Source organism: Ranitomeya variabilis, chromosome 6 (genome assembly GCF_051348905.1).
Source record: "Ranitomeya variabilis isolate aRanVar5 chromosome 6, aRanVar5.hap1, whole genome shotgun sequence".
NCBI classification, from domain to species: Eukaryota; Metazoa; Chordata; class Amphibia; order Anura; family Dendrobatidae; genus Ranitomeya; species Ranitomeya variabilis.
Genome location: NC_135237.1, coordinates 14620406 through 14644513, shown reverse-complemented (window position 1 = coordinate 14644513; position 24108 = coordinate 14620406). Strand labels below are relative to the sequence as shown.

The window sequence follows — 24108 nt, the reverse complement described above, 5'->3', positions numbered from 1 at the left end:
CGCTTACCACAGGCCGCGGCTTGTCCCGGAGCTGTCAGGGCCGCAGACACGGCGGGGACAAGTTACCAGTGTAGGCCGGAGGAAGGTGCAGGTTTCCCGGCAGGATCGCGGCTCTGCGGCCTCCGGCTGCTCGGCTCCTCCTCCCCAGAACACGGAGCGGAAATGGCGCAAACCCATCCACTTCCTCCAGTCACAACTGTAACACGGGGAGGGGAGGAGACTGCACCCGGCGGTGAGGACACGGCCCGCCCGCACACCCGGCGGGGAGGACACGGCCCCGCACACCCGGCGGGGAGGACACGGCCCCGCACACAGGTGAGCGCACGACTCCCGGGGCTCAGCGGCCGCAAGCCGGGCCGCACACAGACGCCGATTATCCAGAGCTGGACCTGTTACCCATGGCAACCAATCAGACGCCAGCTTATACCTATTTCCCTTCAGTTAGAAAATGTAAGAAGCGTACTGATTGGTCGCAAATAATTTCGATAAACTTAATTTATGCACAGTGAACGTTAGTACAGCGCCCGCATACAGCTACCAATCCGAATCCAGCTCTTATGCTGCAGTTGTAGAACAGGAAATGAAAGGCGTGTTTTGATTGGTTGCTATGGACTCCATTTTCTGTCTTTCAATAAACTTTATTTATACAGTACATTGATGGACATATGATTGGTTGCTATGGGAAACTGATCAATAACATTTACTTATTGTGTCCAGTGTGTTTTTTAATATAAATAAATTGATAATTATTAACCCCTGATGGACACAACTTCAGTTTTTACTGTTTAGTTTGAAGCCAGGACTTTTCCCTCTCGCCTCATGATATCTGTTGTTTTTCACTTTTGCGGGAAGCGTCATTGTTCTGAATGGCTGCTTCCATTTTACCATATAAAGTACCGAGAACGGGGAAAAAAATCCTAATGTGATGGTGAAAAAACGTTTTTCTGTGAGTGAGGCGCGTGGTCCACGTGGCGCATAGAACATGGTGATCGGGGGCGGCTGCGCGGAGTGGAAAAACAGCCATTAGCAGCAATAAGCTTGTCCTTTCTTTTTTTTACACGCTCGCGGCAGATGCCGGCCGTCCATGCAGGCTCCTGAGCCCGCTGCACATATGGCATGGAGCTGAGGGGGTTAACGGCTGCAGAAAGCCTCGGCACAGTTGGCGCTTCCTTCATGTTCCTGGTCGGTTGCCGGCCCAGCAATCCTGAGTATTCGATATTCTGACACATCGGAATTTTACCGTTTTTCATCCATTTACCCCCAAAATCTGTGGGAATTCATCCATTTTGTTGTTTTTTTTCCCAGCTGGAAATGTCGCTGATCTGGCTCCAGGTTGGACAATGCGGCAACCAGATCGGCCAGGAATGGTGGCAAATCCTGAGCAGCAACCTCGCCGACGCTGACCGGTAACATGGCCTCCACCTTGTGCCTGTATTTTTTCCAATAAGTCTCCTCTAAGGGAATAGAATGGCCGCGGCCCCTTGTGGTACCAGCTGATTTATGGGAGAAGGGTCTTCAGACGACTGAGGGAAAAAAGGATCCACCTCCAGAAATCCCATAAAGTGAATGTTAATGAATCCATTATATCCGCATAGTAGCCTCTAACCCTCTAAGGGGGAGTTCACAAGGTCTTTAGTCATTGCATCCCACATTGTCCTGCCCCTCGACCTTCATGTATGACACAGCTGAGGGGTCTTCAGGCTCTGAGCAGGAGGGTCTGCCAGTGATCACATGTACAGATGACCTGAGCGGGCTGCCTCCTCATCTCTCACAGGTATCCGTATTTCTCCCGCGATGGACTCATTAACGCCATCTGTGTGGACACTGAACCTAAAGTCATCCGAAAACTCCGCCAGCAAGTGAAGAGCGGGTAAGTAGGGGTCCACCGATGGCTGATCACAGGGGGTCTGGGGAGCTGTAGGTGGGTGTGTATACTATTGCAATAGTAAGTTCACCCTTAAAAGGACACGGCTATTTTAGTTTTTTAATTATTTTGTCATTTTTTTCATCAGTTGCAGCCACATGAGAGTGTTTTTTTTGTTTGCTGGACAAATTCTATTTTTTAATGGGACCATTTTTGGGAAGATCTAATGTGTTGAAAAAGTTTAATCTTTTCTCAAGGACTGAATGGGGGAAAAAACAGCAATTCTGCATTTTTCTGCAGTGTTTACTGTGCGGGATAAGTGACAAGGTAACTGGGTCAATTCAATCAGTGATACCAAGTTTTGATATTTTTATACTTTCCTACTTTTCTATCATTTATTTTTTCTTGTTTTATTGTAGTCCATCTTGGGTACTAGATCTTGAGTGGTCCCGATCCCCCCATATAATACCATGTCTAACAGCTGCAGCCGGTGCACTCCTGCCTTCTCCCTAACCAAGCAGATGGCGCAATTGCTACTGACTGCGGCCTGTGAAGGGTTAAGCTGTAGGGATCAGTGTTGTCGCTGATCACTGACAGCTGATCACACGGATGCTGAACCAATACCCGACAGAATCAGCATGACGGACATCTGCACCATAGCAGAAAGGGGGCTGTTGACAGTGAGCCCCTAATAGAGGTTAATTACAGCGGATCCCAAGCGCCGGCAGCCATGAAAAATAACAACAGTTCTCGCCCTCCCTCGTCGGCTCTCTTTGTTTTGGCTGCAGCGGTGATGAAATGTCGCAGTATGCGTCACTGCTGCAGCCAATCACTGAGCTCAGCAGCTCTGATTGTTGCTGTCGGGGCGAATGCGTCCTCATCTTATGTTTTCAGAGGAAGTCGCTTGTTACACGGCAATCAGCCCAGAATGGCGTCTCCCCCTATATCGCCTCTGTGGACCTTTACTAGGACAACCCAATAAGGGGTGAAATCCCCACCAAGTGGAGGTATGACTACTGTCATTTGTCACTGCCTCCATGCTGCAGCCCCCTCCCTGGCGTCATCACCGGGGTCTGCACCGGGACCCTCGTCCAGCTGTGTCTAATGTCTGGCTTTCTCATTCAGATACTTCAGAGATTCCAATGTCATCGTGGGACAGAGAGGAAGAGGCAACAACTGGGCGTATGGTAAGAAAACTGTAGGGGGGCTGCGTACTGTATTTGGCATGTTGTAGGAGTTGCAGCACACTAGTACGTTTGCAGTATGCTGTGGCCAGTTGCAGTATGCTGTGGCACAGTTGCAGTGTGCTGTGGCACAGTTGCAGAAAGCAGTAGCACAGTTGCAATACGCTGTAGCAAGTTGAGCCTGTTGTAGCAGTTCCCACAGGTTGGAGCACAAGTGCAGCAAGTAGTAGAACATGTGCAGCATGCTGTAGCACAGTTGCTACACGTTGTAGCACAGTTGCCACACGTTGTAGCAGGATGTAGCACAGTTGCTGCACATTGTAGCAGGATGTGGCACAGTTGCAGCACGTTGTAGCACAGTTGCCGTGTGAAGGGACAAATTAAGAAAGATTCTCCATTTTGTGCTTTTCGACCAATAAACGGGGGCTCAGATATCTGCTTGATTCCCCCCCCCCCCCCCCCAAACAGAGACACACGTCTCCGTCTGGTCATTTTCAGTTGCCGGCAACGCCCTGTAGATTAATTTGGAAATCACTGAGTTAACTGTGAAGGATCACTTTAGATTCTCCCTCAACAGCCGCATGTTGTAAAACAGGTGCAACACGCTGTAGCACAGTTGCCGCATGTTGTAACACAGGTGCAACACGCTGTAGCACAGTTGCCGCACGTTGTAGCAGTTGCTATAGCACAGTTCCGCACATTGTAGCAGTTGCAGCACGTTGTAGCACAGTTGCCATCCGTTGTAGCAGTTGCTATAGCACAGTTCCGCACATTGTAGTAGTTGCAGCACGCTGTATCACAGTTGCAGCACGCTGTAGCACAGTTGCAGCATGCTGTAGCAGTTGCAGCACGTTGTAGCAGTTGCAGCACGTAGCGGTTGCAGCACGGTGTAGCACAGTTGCCATCCGTTGTAGCAGTTGCAGCATGCTATAGTTCAGTTCCGCACGTTGTAGTAGTTGCAGCACACTGTAGCACAGTTGCAGCATGATGTAGGAGTTGCAGCACGTTGTAGCACAGGTGCAGCACACTGTAGCGCAAGTGCAGCACGTTGTAGCAGTCACAGCACGTAGCAGTTGCAGCACGTTGTAGCACAGACAGTTGCCATCCATTGTAGCAGTTGCAGCATGCCATAGCACAGTTCCGCACGTTGTAGTAGTGGCAGCACGCTGTAGCGCAGGTGTGGCACGTTGTAGCAGTTGCAGCACGCTGTAGCACAGTTGCCATGGAGCTGTGGTCGCATGTGACGTGCAGAGTATATGGGACGGAGTCTTGCAGTTACCGTAGGACGAAAGTCACAGTGTGGCATCATGGAGAATCATCAACTCCGATGCCAGAGACTCAAGTTGTTGTGTAGCCCTCATCTCAGGGTTTTGCAGAAGGGGCCATCACAGAGCTGGGGCCACGCACAGGACGGCTCCAGGGCCCTCTGGATATTGCCTATAATATAGCTCTGCGACTGCTCTCCACTTTATTAATAGGTTACCAAGAGATTCCGAGCAGCGCGGAGCAGAGTCTGCTGCACAGGACCATGGAGGCTGTCCGGAGAGAGGTGGAGCGGCGGGACTGTTACAGCGGCGCGGTGATGCTGCACAGCCTGTGTGGCGGCACCGGATCCGGTATGTCCTAGAATGTGTAAGGGGGGATGGCTGTGGAGACCACCGACTCTCAGGGCCACCAGCTAATAGGAATAGGAAATGGCCGATAAGCAGCAAAATAGACAATGGCGTCTCCTGTAATGTTCTAGGGATGAGCCCCCTGACCGTCAGGGCCGACGCCGGCGTCATCTCCGGTTTGTGCTTTTATAGAAAGCTGAAAAGTTCTATCATTGAATGAGAACTCTTACAGAGTGCAGCTCCTGCTGGTGTATTCAGCACTCAGAACATTGTCTGCACTGGTAGGAGCAGGAGTAGCGATGTACCGGGCCGAGCTCTACATTATATTCATACTATGTCCGTGTCCGCAGATTTTTTATCATATTTTTTAAGGGAAAGTCACCTGAAACATCTGCTCTGTCTCTGGCGGCTGTAGTTTGTCCAGATCGTTCTGTGCGTCGATCATGTGGTCGTTTTATAATTCTGTTTGTTACAAATACAGCAAAACCAATTATATATTCTGACTTTTTGCATTTTTTAGAAACAGAAAAAGGTTCTTTTATTTGAAGGTTTTTTTTTCTTGCTGAACCTCAGAACAGTCGAGATGCCGGACACTGTACCTGCCAGGAGCACACAGGCGCTGCCGTCAGGCTTCTTGTTTGACCTCTGGCCACCTGTTCCTGGTTGGGCCAATGGGGTATGGAGGACACCCCCTACTTCTGTGAGACCCTACTTCTGGGAGTCCCTTGCCTCTCTCAGACCTCTGCCTATGTGAGTCCCTTCCCTCTGACAGACCTCTGTCTCTGTGAGACCCTACTTCTGCGAGCCCCCTGCCTCTGGGAGCCCCCTACTTCTGTGAGTCCCTCTGCCTCTATCAGACCTCTGCCTCTGTGAGCCCCCTACTTCTGTGAGTCCCTTTCCTCTGTGAGTCCCTTTCCTCTGTGAGTCCCTTGCCTCTGTGAGTCCCTTGCCTCTGTGAGTCCCTTGCCTCTGTGAGTCCCTCTGCCTCTATCAGACCTCTGCCTCTGTGAGCCCCCTACTTCTGTGAGTCCCTTGCCTCTGTGAGTCCCTTGCCTCTGTGAGTCCCTTGCCTCTGTGAGACCCCTTCCTCTGTGAGTCCCTTGCCTCTGTGAGTCCCTTGCCTCTGTGAGTCCCTTGCCTCTGTGAGTCCCTTGCCTCTGTGAGTCCCTCTGCCTCTATCAGACCTCTGCCTCTGTGAGCCCCCTACTTCTGTGAGTCCCTTTCCTCTGTGAGTCCCTTGCCTCTGTGAGTCCCTTGCCTCTGTGAGTCCCTTGCCTCTGTGAGTCCCTCTGCCTCTATCAGACCTCTGCCTCTGTGAGCCCCCTACTTCTGTGAGTCCCTTGCCTCTGTGAGTCCCTTGCCTCTGTGAGTCCCTTGCCTCTGTGAGACCCCTTCCTCTGTGAGTCCCTTGCCTCTGTGAGTCCCTTGCCTCTGTGAGTCCCTTGCCTCTGTGAGTCCCTCTGCCTCTATCAGACCTCTGCCTCTGTGAGCCCCCTACTTCTGTGAGTCCCTTGCCTCTGTGAGTCCCTTGCCTCTGTGAGACCCCTTCCTCTGTGAGTCCCTTGCCTCTGTGAGTCCCTTGCCTCTGTGAGTCCCTTGCCTCTGTGAGTCCCTTGCCTCTGTGAGTCCCTTGCCTCTGTGAGTCCCCTTCCTCTGGGAGTCCCCTTCCTCTGGGAGTCCCCTTCCTCTGGGAGTCCCCTGCCTCTGTGAGACCCCTGCCTCTGTGAGACCCCTGCCTCTGTGAGACCCCTGCCTCTGTGAGACCCCTGCCTCTGTGAGACCCCTGCCTCTGTGAGACCCCTGCCTCTGTGAGACCCCTGCCTCTGTGAGACCCCTGCCTCTGTGAGACCCCTGCCTCTGTGAGACCCCTGCCTCTACCAGACCCCTGCCTCTACCAGACCCCTGCCTCTACCAGACCCCTGCCTCTACCAGACCTCTGCCTCTGGGATGCCCCTGCAAGGCCCGTTTCTGTGAGCCCCCTGCCTTTGTGAACCATTATGATGTCTTGTGGAGAACTCTCGGCTGTGATCAGCTGTGCTAAGTCCTCCTTGGAAAGCTGAGCGTGCATAGATCCATGGATGGTACATGGGTAGGTATACTGTTATTTTGTGCATTTTGTGACAAGAGCGGAGCAGAGAGGAATGGGTGCATCGCTCAGATGAGTGCTTTGCTCTGTTGCTTCAGTGATTAATCCCTTTTAAGAAAACCCCTTTAACCGCTTCCCGACCTGTGACACAGCGTATGTGTCATGAAAGTCGGTGCCAATCCGACCTGTGACGCATATGCTGTGTCACAGAATGATCGCGTCCCTGCAGATCGGGTGAAAGGGTTAACTCCAATTTCACCCGACCTACAGGGACAGGGGGAGTGGTACTTCAGCCCAGGGGGGGTGGCTTTGCCCCCACGTGGCTACGATCGCTCTGATTGGCTGTTGAAAGTGCAACAGCCAATCAGAGCAATTTGTAATATTTCACCCATGAAAAGTGGTGAAATATTACAATGCAGCCATGGCCGATGCTGCAATATCATCGGCCATGGCTGGAAATACTGGTCTGCCCCCCCCCCCCCCCCCCCCACCGATCTACTCCCCAGTCCTCCGTTCGGTGGTCCGCTTCCCTCCGTCCTCCTGTCCGCTCCCCCTCCGTCCTGTCCCCTTCCCCCGTGCTCAGATCTCCCACCCCTCATACTTACCGATCCTCCCAGAGTCCGTCCGTCTTCTCCCTGGGCGCCGCCATCTTCCAAAATCCGGCCGGCAGATTCGTTCAATGTACATTTTGATCACTGTGATAGGTTTTATCACAGTGATCAAAATGAAAAAAATAGTAAATGAACCCCCCCTTTATCACCCCCATAGGTAGGGACAACAATAAAATAAAGAAAATATTTTTTTTTTATTTTTTTCCCCACTAAGGTTAGAACTAGGGTTAGGGTATGTGCACACGTATTCTGGTCCTCTGCGGATTTTTCCGCAGCGGATTTGATAAATCCGCAGTGCAAAACCGCTGCGGATTTATCGCGGATTCACCGTGGTTTTTCTGCGGATTTCACTGCAGTTTTACAACTGCAGTTTTCTATTGGAGCAGTTGTAAAACCGCTGCGGAATCCGCAGAAAGAAGTGACATGCACAGCGTTTTTTGTTTCCCATAGGTTTACATTGAACTATAAATTTATGGGAAACTGCTGTGCACCCACAACTGCGGAAACACTGCTGATCCGCAGCGTTTTCTGCAGCGTGTGCACATAGCCTTAGAATTAGGCTACGTGCACACGGTGCGGATTTGGCTGCGTATCCGCAGTGGATTGGCCGCTGCGGATTCGTAGCAGTGTTCCATCAGGTTTACAGTTCCATGTAAACCTATGGAAAACCAAATCCGCTGTGCCCATGGTGCGGAAAATACAGCGCGGGAACGTTGCGTTGTATTTTCCGCAGCATGTCAATTCTTTGTGCGGATTACGCAGCGTTTTACACCTGTTCCTCAATAGGAATCCGCAGGTGAAATCCGCACAAAAAACACTGGAAATCCGCAGTAAATCCGCAGGTAAAACGCATTGCCTTTTACCTGCAGATTTTTCAAAAATGGTGCGGAAAAATCTCACACGAATCCGCAACGTGGGCACATAGCCTTAGGGTTAGTGTTGGAATTAGGGCTAGGGTTGGAAATAGGGTTAAGATTAGGCTTGTGGTTAGGGTTATGGGTGTGTTGGGGTTAGGGTTGTGGTTAGGGTTGGGATTAGGGTTAGGATTAGGGTTAGGGTTGGGATTAGGGTTAGGGGTGTGTTGGGGTTAGGGTTGTGGTTAGGGGTGTGTTGGGGTTAGGGTTGTGGTTAGGAGTGTGTTGGGGTTAGGGTTGTGGTTAGGGTTATGGCTAGAGTTGGGATTAGGGTTAGGGGTGTGTTGGGGTTAGTGTTGGAGTTAGAATTGAGGGGTCTCCACTGTTTAGGCACATCAGGGGTCTCCAAGCGCAACATGGCGCCACCATTGATTCCAGCCAATTTTGCGTTCAAAAAGTCAAATGGTGCTCCCTCCCTTCCGAGCCCCGACGTGCGCCCAAACAGTGGTTTACCCCCACATATGGGGTACCAGCATACTCGGGACAAACTGGGCAACAATTATTGGGGTCCAATTTCTCCTGTTACCTGTTGTGAATTCCGTTCTCTGGCTCCCTCCTGTGGTCATGAGTGGTACTGTGTGAGTTTGTTCTTGGGCTCCCTCTGGTGGCCTTTAGCAATATGGCTGGTCTTGGCTGGGCTTAGCTGTTTCATCTCCTGCTAGGCTGGGCCTATTTAACTCACCTGGACCTTTTCTTGTCGCCTGCTGTCGGTGTATTCAGGCCTGATCCTGTGCTCTCCTGAATATTCCTTGTGACCAGTCTCCTGCTATGAGAAGCTAAGTTTGCTTGTTCAGTTTCTCATTATTTCCTTGAAAAAGTTTCTCATTATATTATGAGTTCAGCCCAGCTTGCTTTTATGTGATTTTTTGCTTGCTGGTTAGTTCTGGGGTGCAGAGTGCGCCCCTCACATCGTGAGTCGGTGTGGGGGTTCTTGTATTCTCTGCGTGGTTTACTTTTGATAGTTTTTGTACTGACCGCACAGACACCTATCTATTTTCTGCCTATCTAGTATTAGCGGGCCTCATTTGCTAAATCTGTTTCATCTCTACGTTTGTATTTTCCCCTTAACTCACCGTTATTATTTGTGAGGGGCTATCTAAAACTTTGGGGTACATTTCTCTGAGGCAAGTGAGGTCTTTGCTTTCTCTCTAGGGGCAGTCAGTTTCTCAGGCTGTGAAGAGGCGTCTAGGTTTTCAGGTAACGCTCCACGGCTGCCTTTAGTGTGTTTGGATAGGATCAGGATTGCGGTCAGTATAGCTTTCACATCCCCAGAACTTGTCCTATATACTCAGGGTATATTTGTCAGGTCAGTTTGAGATCCTACCACCAGGATCATAACAGTACAGCAGGCCCGAAAGTGTTAATGCAGCTAAAGAGGGAGAAGAGAAATCTCAAGGTCATTTTTTTTTTTTTTTTTTTTTCCTCTGCACTGTGTTTTGCCTCTCTCCTCCCCTTAATCTCTGGGTGGTTCTGTATGCAGCTACTAATATGGACCTTCAGAGTCTGTCTTCTAGTGTGGATCATCTCACTGCAAGGGTACAGGGCATTCAGGATTATGTAGTCCGCAGTCCTATGTCAGAGCCTAAAATACCTATTCCTGAGCTGTTCTCCGGAGATAGATCTAGGTTTTTGAACTTTAATAATAATTGTAAGTTATTTCTTTCTCTGAGACCTCGCTCATCTGGCGACTCTGTTCAGCAAGTTAAAATTGTTATTTCTTTGTTGCGTGGTGACCCTCAAGATTGGGCATTCTCTTTGGCGCCAGGAGATCCGGCACTGCTAAATGTTGATGCGTTTTTTCTGGCGCTTGGAGTGCTTTATGAGGAACCAAATCTGGTAGACCAAGCAGAGAAGGTTTTGCTGGCTCTCTCTCAGGGTCGGGATGAAGCGGAGGTTTATTGTCAGAAGTTTAGGAAGTGGTCAGTGCTCACTCAGTGGAATGAGTGTGCCCTGGCGGCGATTTTCAGAAAGGGTCTTTCTGAAGCCCTTAAAGATATTATGGTGGGGTTCCCCACACCGACGGGTCTGAATGAGTCAATGTCTTTGGCCATTCAGATTGATCGGCGTTTGCGGGAGCGCAAACCTGTGCACCCTCTGGCGGTATTTTCTGAGCAGAAACCTGAGCCTATGCAATGCGACAGGATTCTGACCAGAGTTGAACGGCAAAACCACAGACGTCAGAATGGGTTGTGCTTTTACTGTGGTGATTCTGCTCATGTTATCTCAGCATGCTCTAAGCGCACAAAAAGGGTTGCCGAGTTTGTCACCATTGGTACTGTACAACCTAAAGTCATTTTGTCTGTTACTTTGATTTGCTCTCTGTCATCTTACCCAGTTATGGCTTTTGTGGATTCAGGTGCCGCCCTGAATTTGATGGATTTGTCATTTGCCAGGCGCTGTGGTTTTATCTTGGAGCCTTTACAATTCCCTATCCCACTAAAGGGAATTGATGCTACACCATTGGCCAAGAATAAACCTCAGTACTGGACTCAATTGACCATGTGCATAGCTCCTGTACATCAGGAGGTGATTCGCTTTCTTGTGCTACATAATTTGCATGATGTTGTCGTGTTGGGTCTGTCATGGCTGCAGGCTCATAATCCAGTCCTGGATTGGAAAGCAATGTCTGTGTCAAGTTGGGGGTGCCAGGGAATTCATGGCGATGCTCCTTTGGTGTCTATTGCTTCTTCTACTCCTTCTGAAGTCCCTGAATTTTTGTCGGACTACCAGGATGTATTTGATGAGCCCAGGTCCAGTGCCCTTCCTCCTCATAGGGATTGTGATTGTGCCATAAATTTGATTCCTAGTAGTAAGTTTCCTAAGGGACGACTTTTTAATTTGTCTGTACCAGAACATACCGCTATGCGGAGTTATATACAGGAGTCCTTGGAGAAGGGGCATATTCGCCCGTCCTCGTCCCCTTTGGGTGCGGGGTTCTTTTTTGTGGCCAAGAAGGATGGTTCTCTGAGACCCTGTATAGATTATCGCCTTCTAAATAACATCACGGTCAAATTTCAGTACCCCTTGCCACTGTTGTCCGATCTGTTTGCCCGGATTAGGGGGGCCAGTTGGTTCACCAAGATAGATCTTCGTGGTGCGTATAACCTTGTGCGTATTAAGCAGGGTGATGAATGGAAAACAGCATTTAATACGCCCGAAGGCCATTTTGAGTACTTGGTGATGCCTTTTGGGCTTTCTAATGCCCCCTCTGTGTTTCAGTCCTTCATGCACGACATCTTCCGAGAATATCTGGATAGGTTTATGATTGTGTACCTGGATGATATTTTGGTCTTTTCTGATGATTGGGAGTCCCATGTGAAGCAGGTCAGGATGGTATTTCAGGTCCTGCGTGCCAATGCCTTGTTTGTGAAGGGCTCTAAATGTCTCTTCGGAGTCCAGAAGGTTTCCTTTTTGGGCTTTATTTTTTCTCCTTCTACTATCGAGATGGATCCAGTCAAGGTCCAGGCTATTCATGACTGGACTCAACCTACATCTGTGAAGAGTCTTCAGAAGTTCTTGGGTTTTGCTAATTTTTACCGTCGCTTCATCACTAATTTTTCTAGTGTGGTGAAGCCTTTGACGGATTTGACCAAGAAGGGTTCTGATGTGACTAATTGGTCTCCTGCGGCCGTGGAGGCCTTTCAGGAGCTAAAGCGTCGTTTTTCTTCGGCTCCTGTCTTGCGCCAGCCCGATGTCTCTCTTCCCTTTCAGGTCGAGGTTGATGCTTCTGAGATTGGAGCAGGGGCTGTTTTGTCGCAGAGAAGCTCTGATGGCTCTGGGATGAGACCATGTGCGTTCATTTCAAGAAAGTTTTCGCCTGCCGAGCGGAATTATGATGTTGGTAATCGAGAGTTGTTGGCAATGAAGTGGGCATTTGAGGAGTGGCGACATTGGCTTGAGGGAGCCAAGCATCGTGTGGTGGTCTTGACGGATCACAAGAATTTGACTTATCTCGAGTCTGCCAAACGGTTGAATCCGAGACAGGCTCGATGGTCGCTGTTTTTCTCTCGTTTCAATTTCGTGGTTTCATATATTCCGGGTTCGAAAAACTTGAAGGCTGATGCCCTTTCTAGGAGTTTTGTACCTGACTCTCCGGGAGTTTCTGAGCCGACTGGTGTCCTCAGAGAGGGGGTGATTTTGTCTGCCATCTCTCCTGATCTGCGACGGGTGTTGCAGGAGTTTCAGGCCAATAGACCTGACCGTTGTCCACCGGATAGACTGTTTGTCCCAGACAGATGGACCAGTAGAGTTATTTCCGAGGTTCATTCTTCGGTGTTGGTGGGTCATCCTGGGATTTTTGGTACCAGGGATTTGGTGGCTAGGTCCTCTTGGTGGCCTTCCTTGTCGCGGGATGTGCATTCCTTTGTGCAGTCCTGTGGGATTTGTGCTCGGGCCAAGCCTTCGTGTTCTCGTGCCAGTGGATTGCTTTTGCCTTTGCCTGTCCCGAAGAGGCCTTGGACGCATATTTCCATGGATTTTATTTCGGATACCCTTGCCTAAGTTGCCTTCCTCCTCCGATTTGGTGCCACTGTTTTTTCAGAATGTGGTTCGTTTACATGGTATTCCGGAGAACATTGTGTCCGACAGAGGATTCCAGTTTGTGTTCAGATTTTGGCGGTCCTTTTGTGCTAAGATGGGCATTGAATTGTCTTTTTCGTCAGCCTTCCATCCTCAGACGAATGGTCAAACCGAACGAACTAATCAGACCTTGGAAACTTATTTGAGATGTTTTGTTTCTGCTGATCAGGATGATTGGGTGACCTTTTTGCCATTGGCTGAGTTCGCCCTCAATAATCGGGCTAGTTCTGCTACTTTTGTTTCACCTTTCTTTTGCAATTCTGGTTTTCATCCTCGTTTTTCCTCGGGTCAGGTTGAGCCCTCTGACTGTCCTGGGGTGGATTCTGTGGTGGATAGGTTGCAGCAGATTTGGAACCATGTGGTGGACAATTTGACTTTGTCCCAAGAGAAGGCTCAGCGCTTTGCTAACCGCCGTCGCTGTGTGGGTCCCCGACTTCGTGTGGGGGATTTGGTATGGTTGTCTTCTCGTTATGTCCCGATGAAGGTTTCCTCTCCTAAGTTCAAGCCTCGTTTCATCGGTCCTTATAAGATTTTGGAAATCCTCAACCCTGTGTCATTTCGTTTGGACCTCCCACCATCGTTTGCCATTCATAATGTGTTCCATAGGTCATTGTTGCGGAGATATGTGGTGCCTGTGGTCCCTTCTGTTGATCCTCCTGCTCCGGTCTTGGTCGAGGGGGAGTTGGAATATGTGGTGGAGAAGATCGTGGATTCTCGTATTTCGAGACGGAGGCTTCAGTACTTAGTGAAATGGAAGGGTTATGGTCAGGAGGATAATTCCTGGGTTGTCGCCTCCGATGTCCATGCGGCCGATTTGGTTCGTGCCTTTCATTTGGCTCATCCTGATCGGCCTGGGAGCTCTGGTGAGGGTTCGGTGACCACTCCTCAAGGGGGGGGGGTACTGTTGTGAATTCCGTTCTCGGGCTCCCTCCTGTGGTCATGAGTGGTACTGTGTGAGTTTGTTCTTGGGCTCCCTCTGGTGGCCTTTAGCAATATGGCTGGTCTTGGCTGGGCTCAGCTGTTTCATCTCCTGCTAGGCTGGGCCTAATTAACTCACCTGGACCTTTACTTGTCGCCTGCTGTCGGTGTATTCAGTCCTGATCCTGTGCTCTCCTGAATATTCCTTGTGACCAGTCTCCTGCTATGAGAAGCTAAGTTTGCTTGTTCAGTTTCTCATTATTTCCTTGAAAACGTTTCTCATTATATTATGAGTTCAGCCCAGCTTGCTTTTATGTGATTTTTTGCTTGCTGGTTAGTTCTGGGGTGCAGAGTGCGCCCCTCACATCGTGAGTCGGTGTGGGGGTTCTTGTATTCTCTGCGTGGTTTACTTTTGATAGTTTTGTACTGACCGCACAGACACCTATCTATTTTCTGCCTATCTAGTATTAGCGGGCCTCATTTGCTAATCCTGTTTCATCTCTACGTTTGTGTTTTCCCCTTAACTCACCATTATTATTTGTGGGGGGCTATCTAAAACTTTGGGGATATTTCTCTGAGGCAAGTGAGGTCTTTGCTTTCTCTCTAGGGGTAGTCAGTTTCTCAGGCTGTGACGAGACGTCTAGGTTTTCAGGTAACGCTCCACAGCTGCCTTTAGTGTGTTTGGATAGGATCAGGATTGCGGTCAGTATAGCTTCCACATCCCCAGAACTTGTCCTATATATTCAGGGTATATGTGTCAGGTCAGTTTGAGATCCTACCACCAGGATCATAACAGTTACCCTTGTGAAAATAAAAAATTGCTTGCTAAAACATCATTTTTGAGGAGAGAAAAATGATTTTTTATTTTCACGGCTCTGCGTTGTAAACTTCTGTGAAGCACTTGGGGGTTCAAAGTGCTCACCACATATCTAGATAAGTTCCTTGGGGGGTCTAGTTTCCAAAATGGGGTCACTTGTGGAGGGTTTCTACTGTTTAGGCACATCAGGGGCTCTGCAAACGTAACATGATGCCCGCAGACCATTCCATCAAAGTCTGCATTCCAAAACGTCACTACTTCCCTTCCGAGCCCCGATGTGTGCCAAAACAGTGGTTTACCCCCACATATGGGGTACCACCATACTCGGGACAAACTGGGCAACAACCATTGGGGTCCAAATTCTTCTTTTACCCTTGTGAAAATAAAAAGTTGCTTGCTAAAACATCATTTTTGAGGAAAGAAAAATGATTTTTTATTTTCACGGCTCTGCGTTATAAACTTCTGTGAAGCACTTGGGGTTTAAAGTGGTCACCGCACATCTAGATTAGTTCCATGGGAGGTCTAGTTTCCAAAATGGGGTCACATGTGGGGGAGCTCTAATGTTTAGGCACACAGGGGCTCTGCAAACGCGACATGGTGTTCGCTAACGATTGGAGCTAATTTTTAATTCAAAAAGTCAAATGGCGTGCCTTCCCTTCCGAGCCCTGCCGTGTGCCCAAACAGTGGTTTACCCCCACATATGAGGTATCAGTGTACTCAGGAGAAATTGCCCAATAAATTTTAGGATCCATTTCATCCTGTTGCCCATGTGGAAATGAACAAATTGAGGCTAAAAGAAATTTTTTGGTGAAAAAAAAGTACTTTTTCATTTTTACGGATCAATTTGTGAAGCACTTGGGGGTTCAAAGTGCTCACTATGCATCTAGATAAGTTCCTTGGGGGGTCTAGTTTGCAAAATGGGGTCACATGTGGGGGAGCTCCAATGTTTAGGCACACGGGGGCTCTCCAAACGCGACATGGTGTCCGCTAAAGATTGGAGCCAATTTTTCATTGAAAAAGTCAAATGGCGCTCCTTCCCTTCCGAGCCCTGTTGTGCGCCCAAACAGTGGTTCCCCCCCACATATGGGGTATCGGCGTACTCAGGACAAATTGTACAATAACTTTTGAGGTCCAGTTTCTCGTTTTACCCTTGGGAAAATAAAAAAATTGTTGCTAAAAGATCATTTTTGTGACTAAAAAGTTAAATGTTCATTTTTTCCTTCCATGTTGCTTCTGCTCCTGTGAAACACCTGAAGGGTTAATAAACTTCTTGAATGTGGTTTTGAGCACCTTGAGGGGTGCAGTTTTTAGAATGGTGTCACTTTGGGGTATTTTCAGCCATATAGACCCCTCAAACTGACTTCAAATGTGAGGTGGTCCCTAAAAAAAATGGTTTTGTAAATTTTGTTGTAAAAATGAGAAATCGCTGGTCAAATTTTAACCCTTATAACTTCCTAGCAAAAAAAATTTAGTTTCCAAAATTGTGCTGATGTAAAGTAGACATGTGGGAAATGTTATTTATTAACTGTTTTGTGTCACATAACTCTCTCGTTTAACAGAATAAAAACTCAAAATTTGAAAATTGCGAAATTTTCAAAATTTTCGCCAAATTTCCATTTTTTTCACAAATAAACGCAAAAATTATCGAACTAAATTTACCGCTAACATGAAGCCCAATATGTCACGAAAAAACAATCTCAAAACCGCTAGGATCCGTTGAAGCGTTCCTGAGTTATTACCTCATAAAGGGACACTGGTCAGAATTGCAAAAAACGGCCAGGTCATTAAGGTCAAAATAGGCTGGGTCATGAAGGGGTTAAGAAAGGACAATTTCTTGGACTACACAGTATGTATATATATATATATATATATATATATATATATATATATATATATATAGTCATGGCCAAAAGTATTGACACCCCTGCAATTCTGTCAGATAATACTCAGTTTTTTCCTGAAAATGATTGCAAACACAAATTCTTTGTTATTATTATCTTCATTTAATTTGTCTTAAATGAAAAAACACAAAAGAGAATGAAGCAAAAAGCAAAACATTGATCATTTCACACAAAACTCCAAAAATGGGCCAGACAAAAGTATTGGCACCCTCAGCCTAATACTTGGTTGCACAACCTTTAGCCAAAATAACTGCGACCAACCGCTTCCGGTAACCATCAATGAGTTTCTTACAATGCTCTGCTGGAATTTTAGACCATTCTTCTTTGGCAAACTGCTCCAGGTCCCTGATATTTGAAGGGTGCCTTCTCCAAACTGCCATTTTTAGATCTCTCCACAGGTGTTCTATGGGATTCAGGTCTGGACTCATTGCTGGCCACCTTAGAAGTCTCCAGTGCTTTCTCTCAAACCATTTTCTAGTGCTTTTTGAAGAGTGTTTTGGGTCATTGTCCTGCTGGAAGACCCATGACCTCTGAGGAGACCCAGCTTTCTCACACTGGGCCCTACATTATGCTGCAAAATTTGTTGGTAGTCTTCAGACTTCATAATGCCATGCACACAGTCAAGCAGTCCAGTGCCAGAGGCAGCAAAGCAACCCCAAAACATCAGGGAACCTCCGCCATGTTTGACTGTAGGGACCGTGTTCTTTTCTTTGAATGCCTCTTTTTTTCTCCTGTAAACTCTATGTTGATGCCTTTGCCCAAGAAGCTCTTCTTTTGTCTCATCTTGACCAGAGAACATTCTTCCAAAACATTTTAGGCTTTTTCAGGTAAGTTTTGGCAAAATCCAGCCTGGCTTTTTTATGTCTCGGGGTAAGAAGTGGGGTCTGCCTGGGTCTCCTACCATACAGTCCCTTTTCATTCAGACGCTGACGGATAGTACGGGTTGACACTGTTGAACCCTCGGACTGCAGGGCAGCTTGAACTTGTTTGGATGGTAGTCGAGGTTCTTTATCCAACATCCGCATAATCTTGCGTTGAAATCTCTTGTCAATGTTTCTTTTCCGTCCACATCTAGGGAGGTTAGTCACAGTGCCATGGGCTTTACACTTCTTGATGACACTGCGCACAGTAGACACAGGAACATTCAGGTCTTTGGAGATGGACTTGTAGCCTTGAGATTGCTCATGCTTCCTCACAATTTGGTTTCTCAAGTCCTCAGACAGTTCTTTGGTCTTCTTTCTTTTGTCCATGCTCAATGTGGTACACACAAGGACACAGGACAGAGGTTGAGTCAACTTTAATCCATGTCAACTGGCTGCAAGTGTGATTTAGTTATTGCCAACACCTGTTAGGTGCCACAGGGAAGTTACAGGTGCTGTTAATTACACTAATTAGAGAAGCATCACATGATTTTTCGAACAGTGCCAATACTTTTGTCCACCCCCTTTTTTGGGTTTGGTGTGGAATTATATCCAATTTGGCTTTAGGACAATTCTTTTTGTGTTTTTTTTCATTTAAGACAAATTAAATGAAGATAATAACAAAGAATTTGTGTTTGCAATCATTTTCAGGAAGAAACTGAGTATTATCTGACAGAATTGCAGGGGTGTCAATACTTTTGGCCATGACTGTATATATATATATATATATATATATATATATATATATATATATATATATAATAGTCTAAGGGGTACTTCCGTCTTTCTGTCGGCAACTTCCGTCACGGAAATCCCACGTTGCTGATTGGTCTCGCCAGCTGCCTGTCATGGCTGCCGTGACCAATCAGCGACGGGCACAGTCCGATTAGTCCCTCCCTACTCCCCTGCAGTCAGTGCCCGGCGCCCGCTCCATACTCCCCGCAGTCACTGCTCACACAGGGTTAATGCCAGCGGTAACGGACCGCGTTATGCCGCGGGTAACTCACTCCGTTACCGCTGCTATTAACCCTGTGTGACCAAGTTTTTACTATTGATGCTCCCTATGCAGCATCAATAGTAAAAAGATCTAATGTTAAAAATAAAAAAACCTGCTATTCTCACCCTCCGTCGTCCGACAATGCGCTCGCGCCTGCTGCCATCTTCTGTTCCCAGAACTACTTTTTGTTTTAATTATTTTTTTAACAGGGATATGGCGCCCACACTGCTGTATACTACGTAGGCTGTGTTATATACCACGTGGCTGCTATATACTACGTGGGCAGTGTTACTGTGTGGCCTATGCTATATACTACGTCGCCTGTGTGCCTGTCTTATATACTGCGTGGCTGCTATATACTGCGTGGGCTGTGCTATATACTACGTGCCCTGTGTTATATACTGCGTGGGCTGTGCTATATACTACGTGCCCTGTGTTATATACTACGTCGCCTGTGTTATATACTACGTCGCCTGTGTTATATGCTGCGTGGCTGCTATATACTGCGTGGGCTGTGTTATATAGTACGTGAGCTGTGTTATATACTGTTTGGGCTGTGTTATATACTGCGTGACCACTGTTATATACTGCGTGGCCTGTATTAACGCATCGGGTATTCTGCAATATGTATGTATGTATGTATATAGCAGTCACATAGTATATAGCACAGGCCACGTAGTATTTGTCTGCTATATACTACATGGCTCCTACATACTATGTGGTCTGTGCTATATACTATGTGGCTGCTACATACATACATACATACATACATACATACATACATACATACATACATACATATTCTAGAATACCCAATGCGTTAGAATCGGGCCACCATCTAGTACCTAATAAATCAGGATGTCCTTTGTTCTGCCCCTCAGGTATGGGCTCTCGACTATGTGAAGAGATAAGAGATGCATATCCCGCTGGGTATATTTTGTCTGTCACCGCAGCACCACATGAAACGGGCGACTCTCCGCTCCAGCATTATAACTCGCTGCTCTGCCTGGCCTGGATGCAAAGGTAACACAATGTGAAACTGGGTACTGCAATGTGCTCCTGTCCGGTGCTGCAGTAATTTACAAACTGTACTGGGGCCATTTACACAGCTACAATCATATATTTGCCGTTTTGGGTATTGTGGAGAGTTTGTCACTGCTGCAGTCATTCTACACTATTCTGGTTTGATTTAGACCAATTATTCACATTTTTAGGTACTGCATTGGGGTCCTGACCAGTGGTGCATTTATAGATTCACTCCTTTACCTTTTGAAGTGGTCTGCACAGCTGCTCTCATGTACTTGCTTTTCTGGGTACAATTAGAACAATTATTCACATTTTTTAGGTACCGTAGTGGGGTCCTAACTAGTGCTGCAACCATTGATTTGTTTTAGATTCTGCAGTGGTATCCTCTCCAAGCTACAATCATATCTTTGCTGTTTAAGGTGCAAGGTTTATTGTATTTGCTGCAGTCCCTGTACTACGGTAATATAGGTAATACAAGGTCAGGGCAAATAATATAATGTTTTAAGCATCACTGTTGTGTCCTCATCAGTGTTGCAGTCATGGCTTCACTCCTTTATGTACTGTAGTCTTTCATTGGTTAGGTAATGTTAGAAGATCTGAGAAGTTAATCCTATTTTTGGGTACCGCAATGGGGCCTCATTCAGCCCTGCAATAATAATTTTTTTTAAACATATCAGGTTCTGTGACGGGATCCTCCTGTTCCAGAATGATGAGGTAATGAAGAGAGCGGCCTCTTTTGTGGAAAACAAGACACTCACTGCGTCTGGGCTTCACCCATCCATCTCCCTCACCTCTATGAACACATACATTGCCTCCTGTCTGGCGGGGCTCTTCTGTCCTGTATATACGCTGAGGACCAGAAGGTGCAGTCTTCTTAAGGGTCCTGTATGGGTGATGAAATGTTGGGTGTGTTGCAGTGACGTCTCTTTTGTGTCACCTCAGTTCGGTGAGTGTAGGCCTGGAGCCCTGGGAGCTGATCCGTTGTCTATGTCCGATGTCCACCACGAAGTTCCTCCACACATCTCTGGTCTGCAGCAGGTGACTGGTGGCTTTACTGAAATGCATGTATCTAATTCCTGCAATTCTGGAGAAGTCATGCGACCATGGCAGCCATTCACCTCCACCATGGGCGCCGATACCGCCTTAAATTAGGCCAAGTTCTCCAACTACAGACCCTCTCTATTAAGCTGAGTGCTGGTGGTCCTAACGGTGGACCCCTGGTAATCGGCTCTGAATAAGGCGGCTGCAGATTATTTCACTGGTTCCTTATCGTTTCATTGTATCCACAGGGGAACGGCCTCCTGGGACAAAGTGACGAGCTCCATGGTGCAGACCATCCCCAGAGCGGATCCACACGGCCGGCTCGTATCCTTTCCTGGAACTAGAATATCACTTTTTATTCTTCCTTTCTAAAAATTCTATTATAATCACAATTTTACTTCAAATATTAATATTCTGGATGCAGCTCTGGGTGTAAGTGGAGTACAGCCCTGTATTACAGTGTATCTCTACAACACAGATACACCATCCAGCTGAGTGTCATACTCCAGTCACATCCAGAGCTGCATTCGGCCACTCGTGGCGTGGAACCCACGTGATTCGTGGAGCTGACGTTTTCATTGGCGCCGTCCCGGGGATCAGATGAGGTTTTGATCTTTTATTGCATTTTTTGGTGGCGCTGCGTTCTTGGCGTTTCCATTTTCTGTTTACGGCCTTTATTGAACTGGCGATTTAATTTTTTTCAGACATTGAGATACAAAATTTGCTTTTATATTCCATTTTTTTACGATATTCTTTAGTTTCCCTGCAGGCACGTTCACCTGTGATCGCTTCTCCTATACAGCGCAGCCATAGGGGTGTATAGAGGAAGGCGCTGTCTCTTACTACGTGCCGCCCGCGGGGTTAAACATTTCAGACTTTTGGAGGTAAAAACTAAAGCAAAGCAATTAAAAATGTTTGAAGTGCTTGGTTACTGCGTGCTGTGCTCAGCGGTTTCTGGGTATCTGGCTGTCACCCAGCTTTCCCGGGCTCCGGAGTGCAGGTTACTCTGCAGCACGTCGTCCGGCACTGCACTATGTCAGCACGATCGTTAACGCTTTCCCACCCAGCATCACAGTCTGTCCGTATTGGCCGTGGCTCGTAACGCCCAGGACTATCCGTTCCTGCTGTCCCGGGACTCGGTGCTGATGAAGCTGAGGCAGGCGTACCGCTGTGTGCCGTGGCACCCCTCCGCCATCCAGTGCTGGACGGGTGAGTGCCGCTGTTACCCCACAGCCCGCGCGCTAAGATCATGGCGCCATTCGTTGTGTCGCTCACGTCTTGTGTGTTTTCTTCCCGCAGACCCCCAGAATATTCTGGACCCCTCATGTCACAGCCATTCCCTGACGGTCTGCGCCAATCACTCCAGTGCAGCCGACCTGATGAGCGGCGTCCTGTCCAAGGCCCGGGCCATGTACGACGCCAGAGCTTATCTGCACTGGTACCGGGGGTACGGCTGCGAGGACGACCACTTCCAGATGGCCTTCGATACCCTGACCTCCACGGTGGAGGAATACAGGGGTCTGGGAGTCCCCTGAGCGGCAGAGCAGCCATGACTGACACCCCGTAACCTCGGCACACGTACGTGCTAACACTGCAGGCCTGACGCCGACTCGTTGACCACCGGGGGCGAAGTGTCCCGATGTCCACTCCTTAGTCCCATCTGTGTCCAGGAAAGCTGGGTGACCAGCACTATGGCCACCGCTGCGACCCCAGCACTTTATTACAGTCCTGAATGGTAAATCTAGGGAAGAAGGGGTTAATGGTATGTCATCACTACAGGGTCATCATCGGTGGTCTTAGGGACTAATAACTGGAGGGCCGATCCTTACCGCGGTCACCGGCTTTCACTTATTTTTGACCCACAGCCTCCGTGATGTGTGCAATGATAATCTGGGCTCTACTTATCCTCCCCAGGTCCAGGGATACCTTCCCCAGTCTTTGTTGATCAGCATTGACATCAGATCGACAGCGCTGCAGACAATCACTGAGCTCACTAACTCATGGCAGAGCTGCTGAGCTTAGTGAATGGCTACAGCAGTATGACGTCACCGCTGCAGCCAAACAACACAAACGGGCAGTGGCTGAGACTCAGTACTGGACCTGGGGATGGTAAGGGTCAGCTTATCAGTTTCCACATGTATGAAAAGGGCAACCCCTAAAAAAGCAGTCTGTCAGCAGCATGATGTAGGTGCAGAGACCCTGATTCCAGCACTGTGACACCGGGCTGCTTGCTGAAATTGTGATTGGCAGCTTTCTGTGTATACTGTGCATAGGTAGAAAACAAGCAATCAGTGATGGGTGACGGGGCTATACAGAATGAGTATGGAGTACTACGCAGCAGCAGGGTTACTGGTGATAATCTCCTGCTGATAAAACTACAGCAAGCAGCCCAGTAAGTGACACATCGCTGGAGTCAGGAGCTCTGCGCCCACATAATGCTGCTGTCAGATTAGGTGATGTACACATTACATAGGTGTCTCTCCTGACTCCACCGCACACAGGAACGCTCCATTGGTCTCCAAGAGCCGCTGCAAGAATCACCTGTGTCGTCCCGATTCCTCAGAAGCAGCTTCTCTGCACCCTGACAAAAAGACCCCCAAATAGAGTGTCGGTAAATCCTACTGATATCACAGGGTTTAGACTCCTAACACCCGCTGCTCCAACTCAAAAAGCTGCGGTGGTCACTGACCGCTGCCCTGCTTACCAGTTTGCTGGCCTCAGCTTTGGGCTTTTTGCAGTGAATGTACCTGATACTAGTGGTCGAGGGGATAATATCAGCACCCCTGGTGGGCGAGGGGATATCAGCACCACTGGTGGGCGAGGGGATATCAGCACCACTGGTGGGCGAGGGCGGTAGAGGGGATAATATCAGCACCCCTGGTGGGCGAGGGGATATCAGCACCCCTGGTGGGCGAGGGCGGTAGAGGGGATAATATAAGCGCCCCTCGTGGACGAGGGCAGTAGAGGGAATAATATCTGCGCCCCTGGTGGGCGAGGGGATATCAGCACCCCTGGTGGGCGAGGGCGGTAGAGGGGATAATATCAGTGTTAACATCACCCGACTGTCCATGAACCAGATGGAACTAAAATTGGCAACTCAAGGACTGAATCACTGGTCAGTGCCGTGGGGCTCACCGGTCAGTGGCGTCGGGCTGGCCGGTCAGTGCCATCAGGTGTGCTGGTCAGTGCTGCCGAGCTGGCCGGTCAGTGGCATCGGTCTGGTCGGTCAGTGCTGTGGGGCTCGCCGGTCAGTGGCATTGGTCTGGCCGGTCAGTGCTGTGGGGCTCGCTGGTCAGTGCCGTGGGGCTCGCCGGTCAGTGGCGTCGGGCTGGCCGGTCAGTGCCATCAGGTGTGCTGGTCAGTGCTGCCGGGCTGGCCGGTCAGTGGCATCGGTCTGGTCGGTCAGTGCTGTGGGGCTCGCCGGTCAGTGGCATCGGTCTGGCCGGTCAGTGCTGTGGGGCTCGCTGGTCAGTGCCGTGGGGCTCGCCGGTCAGAGGCGTCGGGCTGGCCGGTCAGTGCCTGGCTGGTCAGTTCCATTGGGCTCGCTGAAGGTTCCCCTGTATCTTCTCATTTCAGTATATTTATTAATAATTTTTATATCCACAAAATGTTTATTAAATCTTATTCTTGTCTATTGA

At 48.5% G+C, this 24108-nt stretch overlaps 1 protein-coding gene across 2 annotated transcripts; it reads left to right on the top strand.

The window, feature by feature from the left end:
* The first annotated feature begins 131 nt into the window (after positions 1 to 131).
* On the top strand, positions 132 to 24108 carry LOC143781327 (tubulin delta chain-like). 2 transcript variants are annotated; one of them, XM_077267877.1, is made up of 12 exons: positions 203 to 315; positions 1072 to 1208; positions 1306 to 1406; positions 1775 to 1870; positions 2990 to 3051; positions 4527 to 4664; positions 19285 to 19426; positions 20107 to 20292; positions 20372 to 20467; positions 20719 to 20794; positions 21538 to 21679; positions 21770 to 24108. In XM_077267877.1, exons 3-12 carry the CDS (start codon positions 1312 to 1314, stop codon positions 22003 to 22005), a joined length of 1269 nt encoding a protein of 422 aa, XP_077123992.1. In that variant the 5' UTR covers positions 203 to 315; positions 1072 to 1208; positions 1306 to 1311; the 3' UTR covers positions 22006 to 24108. The 2 variants fall into 2 exon arrangements, with proteins under 2 accessions (XP_077123993.1, XP_077123992.1); XM_077267878.1 differs by lacking the exon at positions 1072 to 1208 and having other exon boundaries at positions 132 to 315.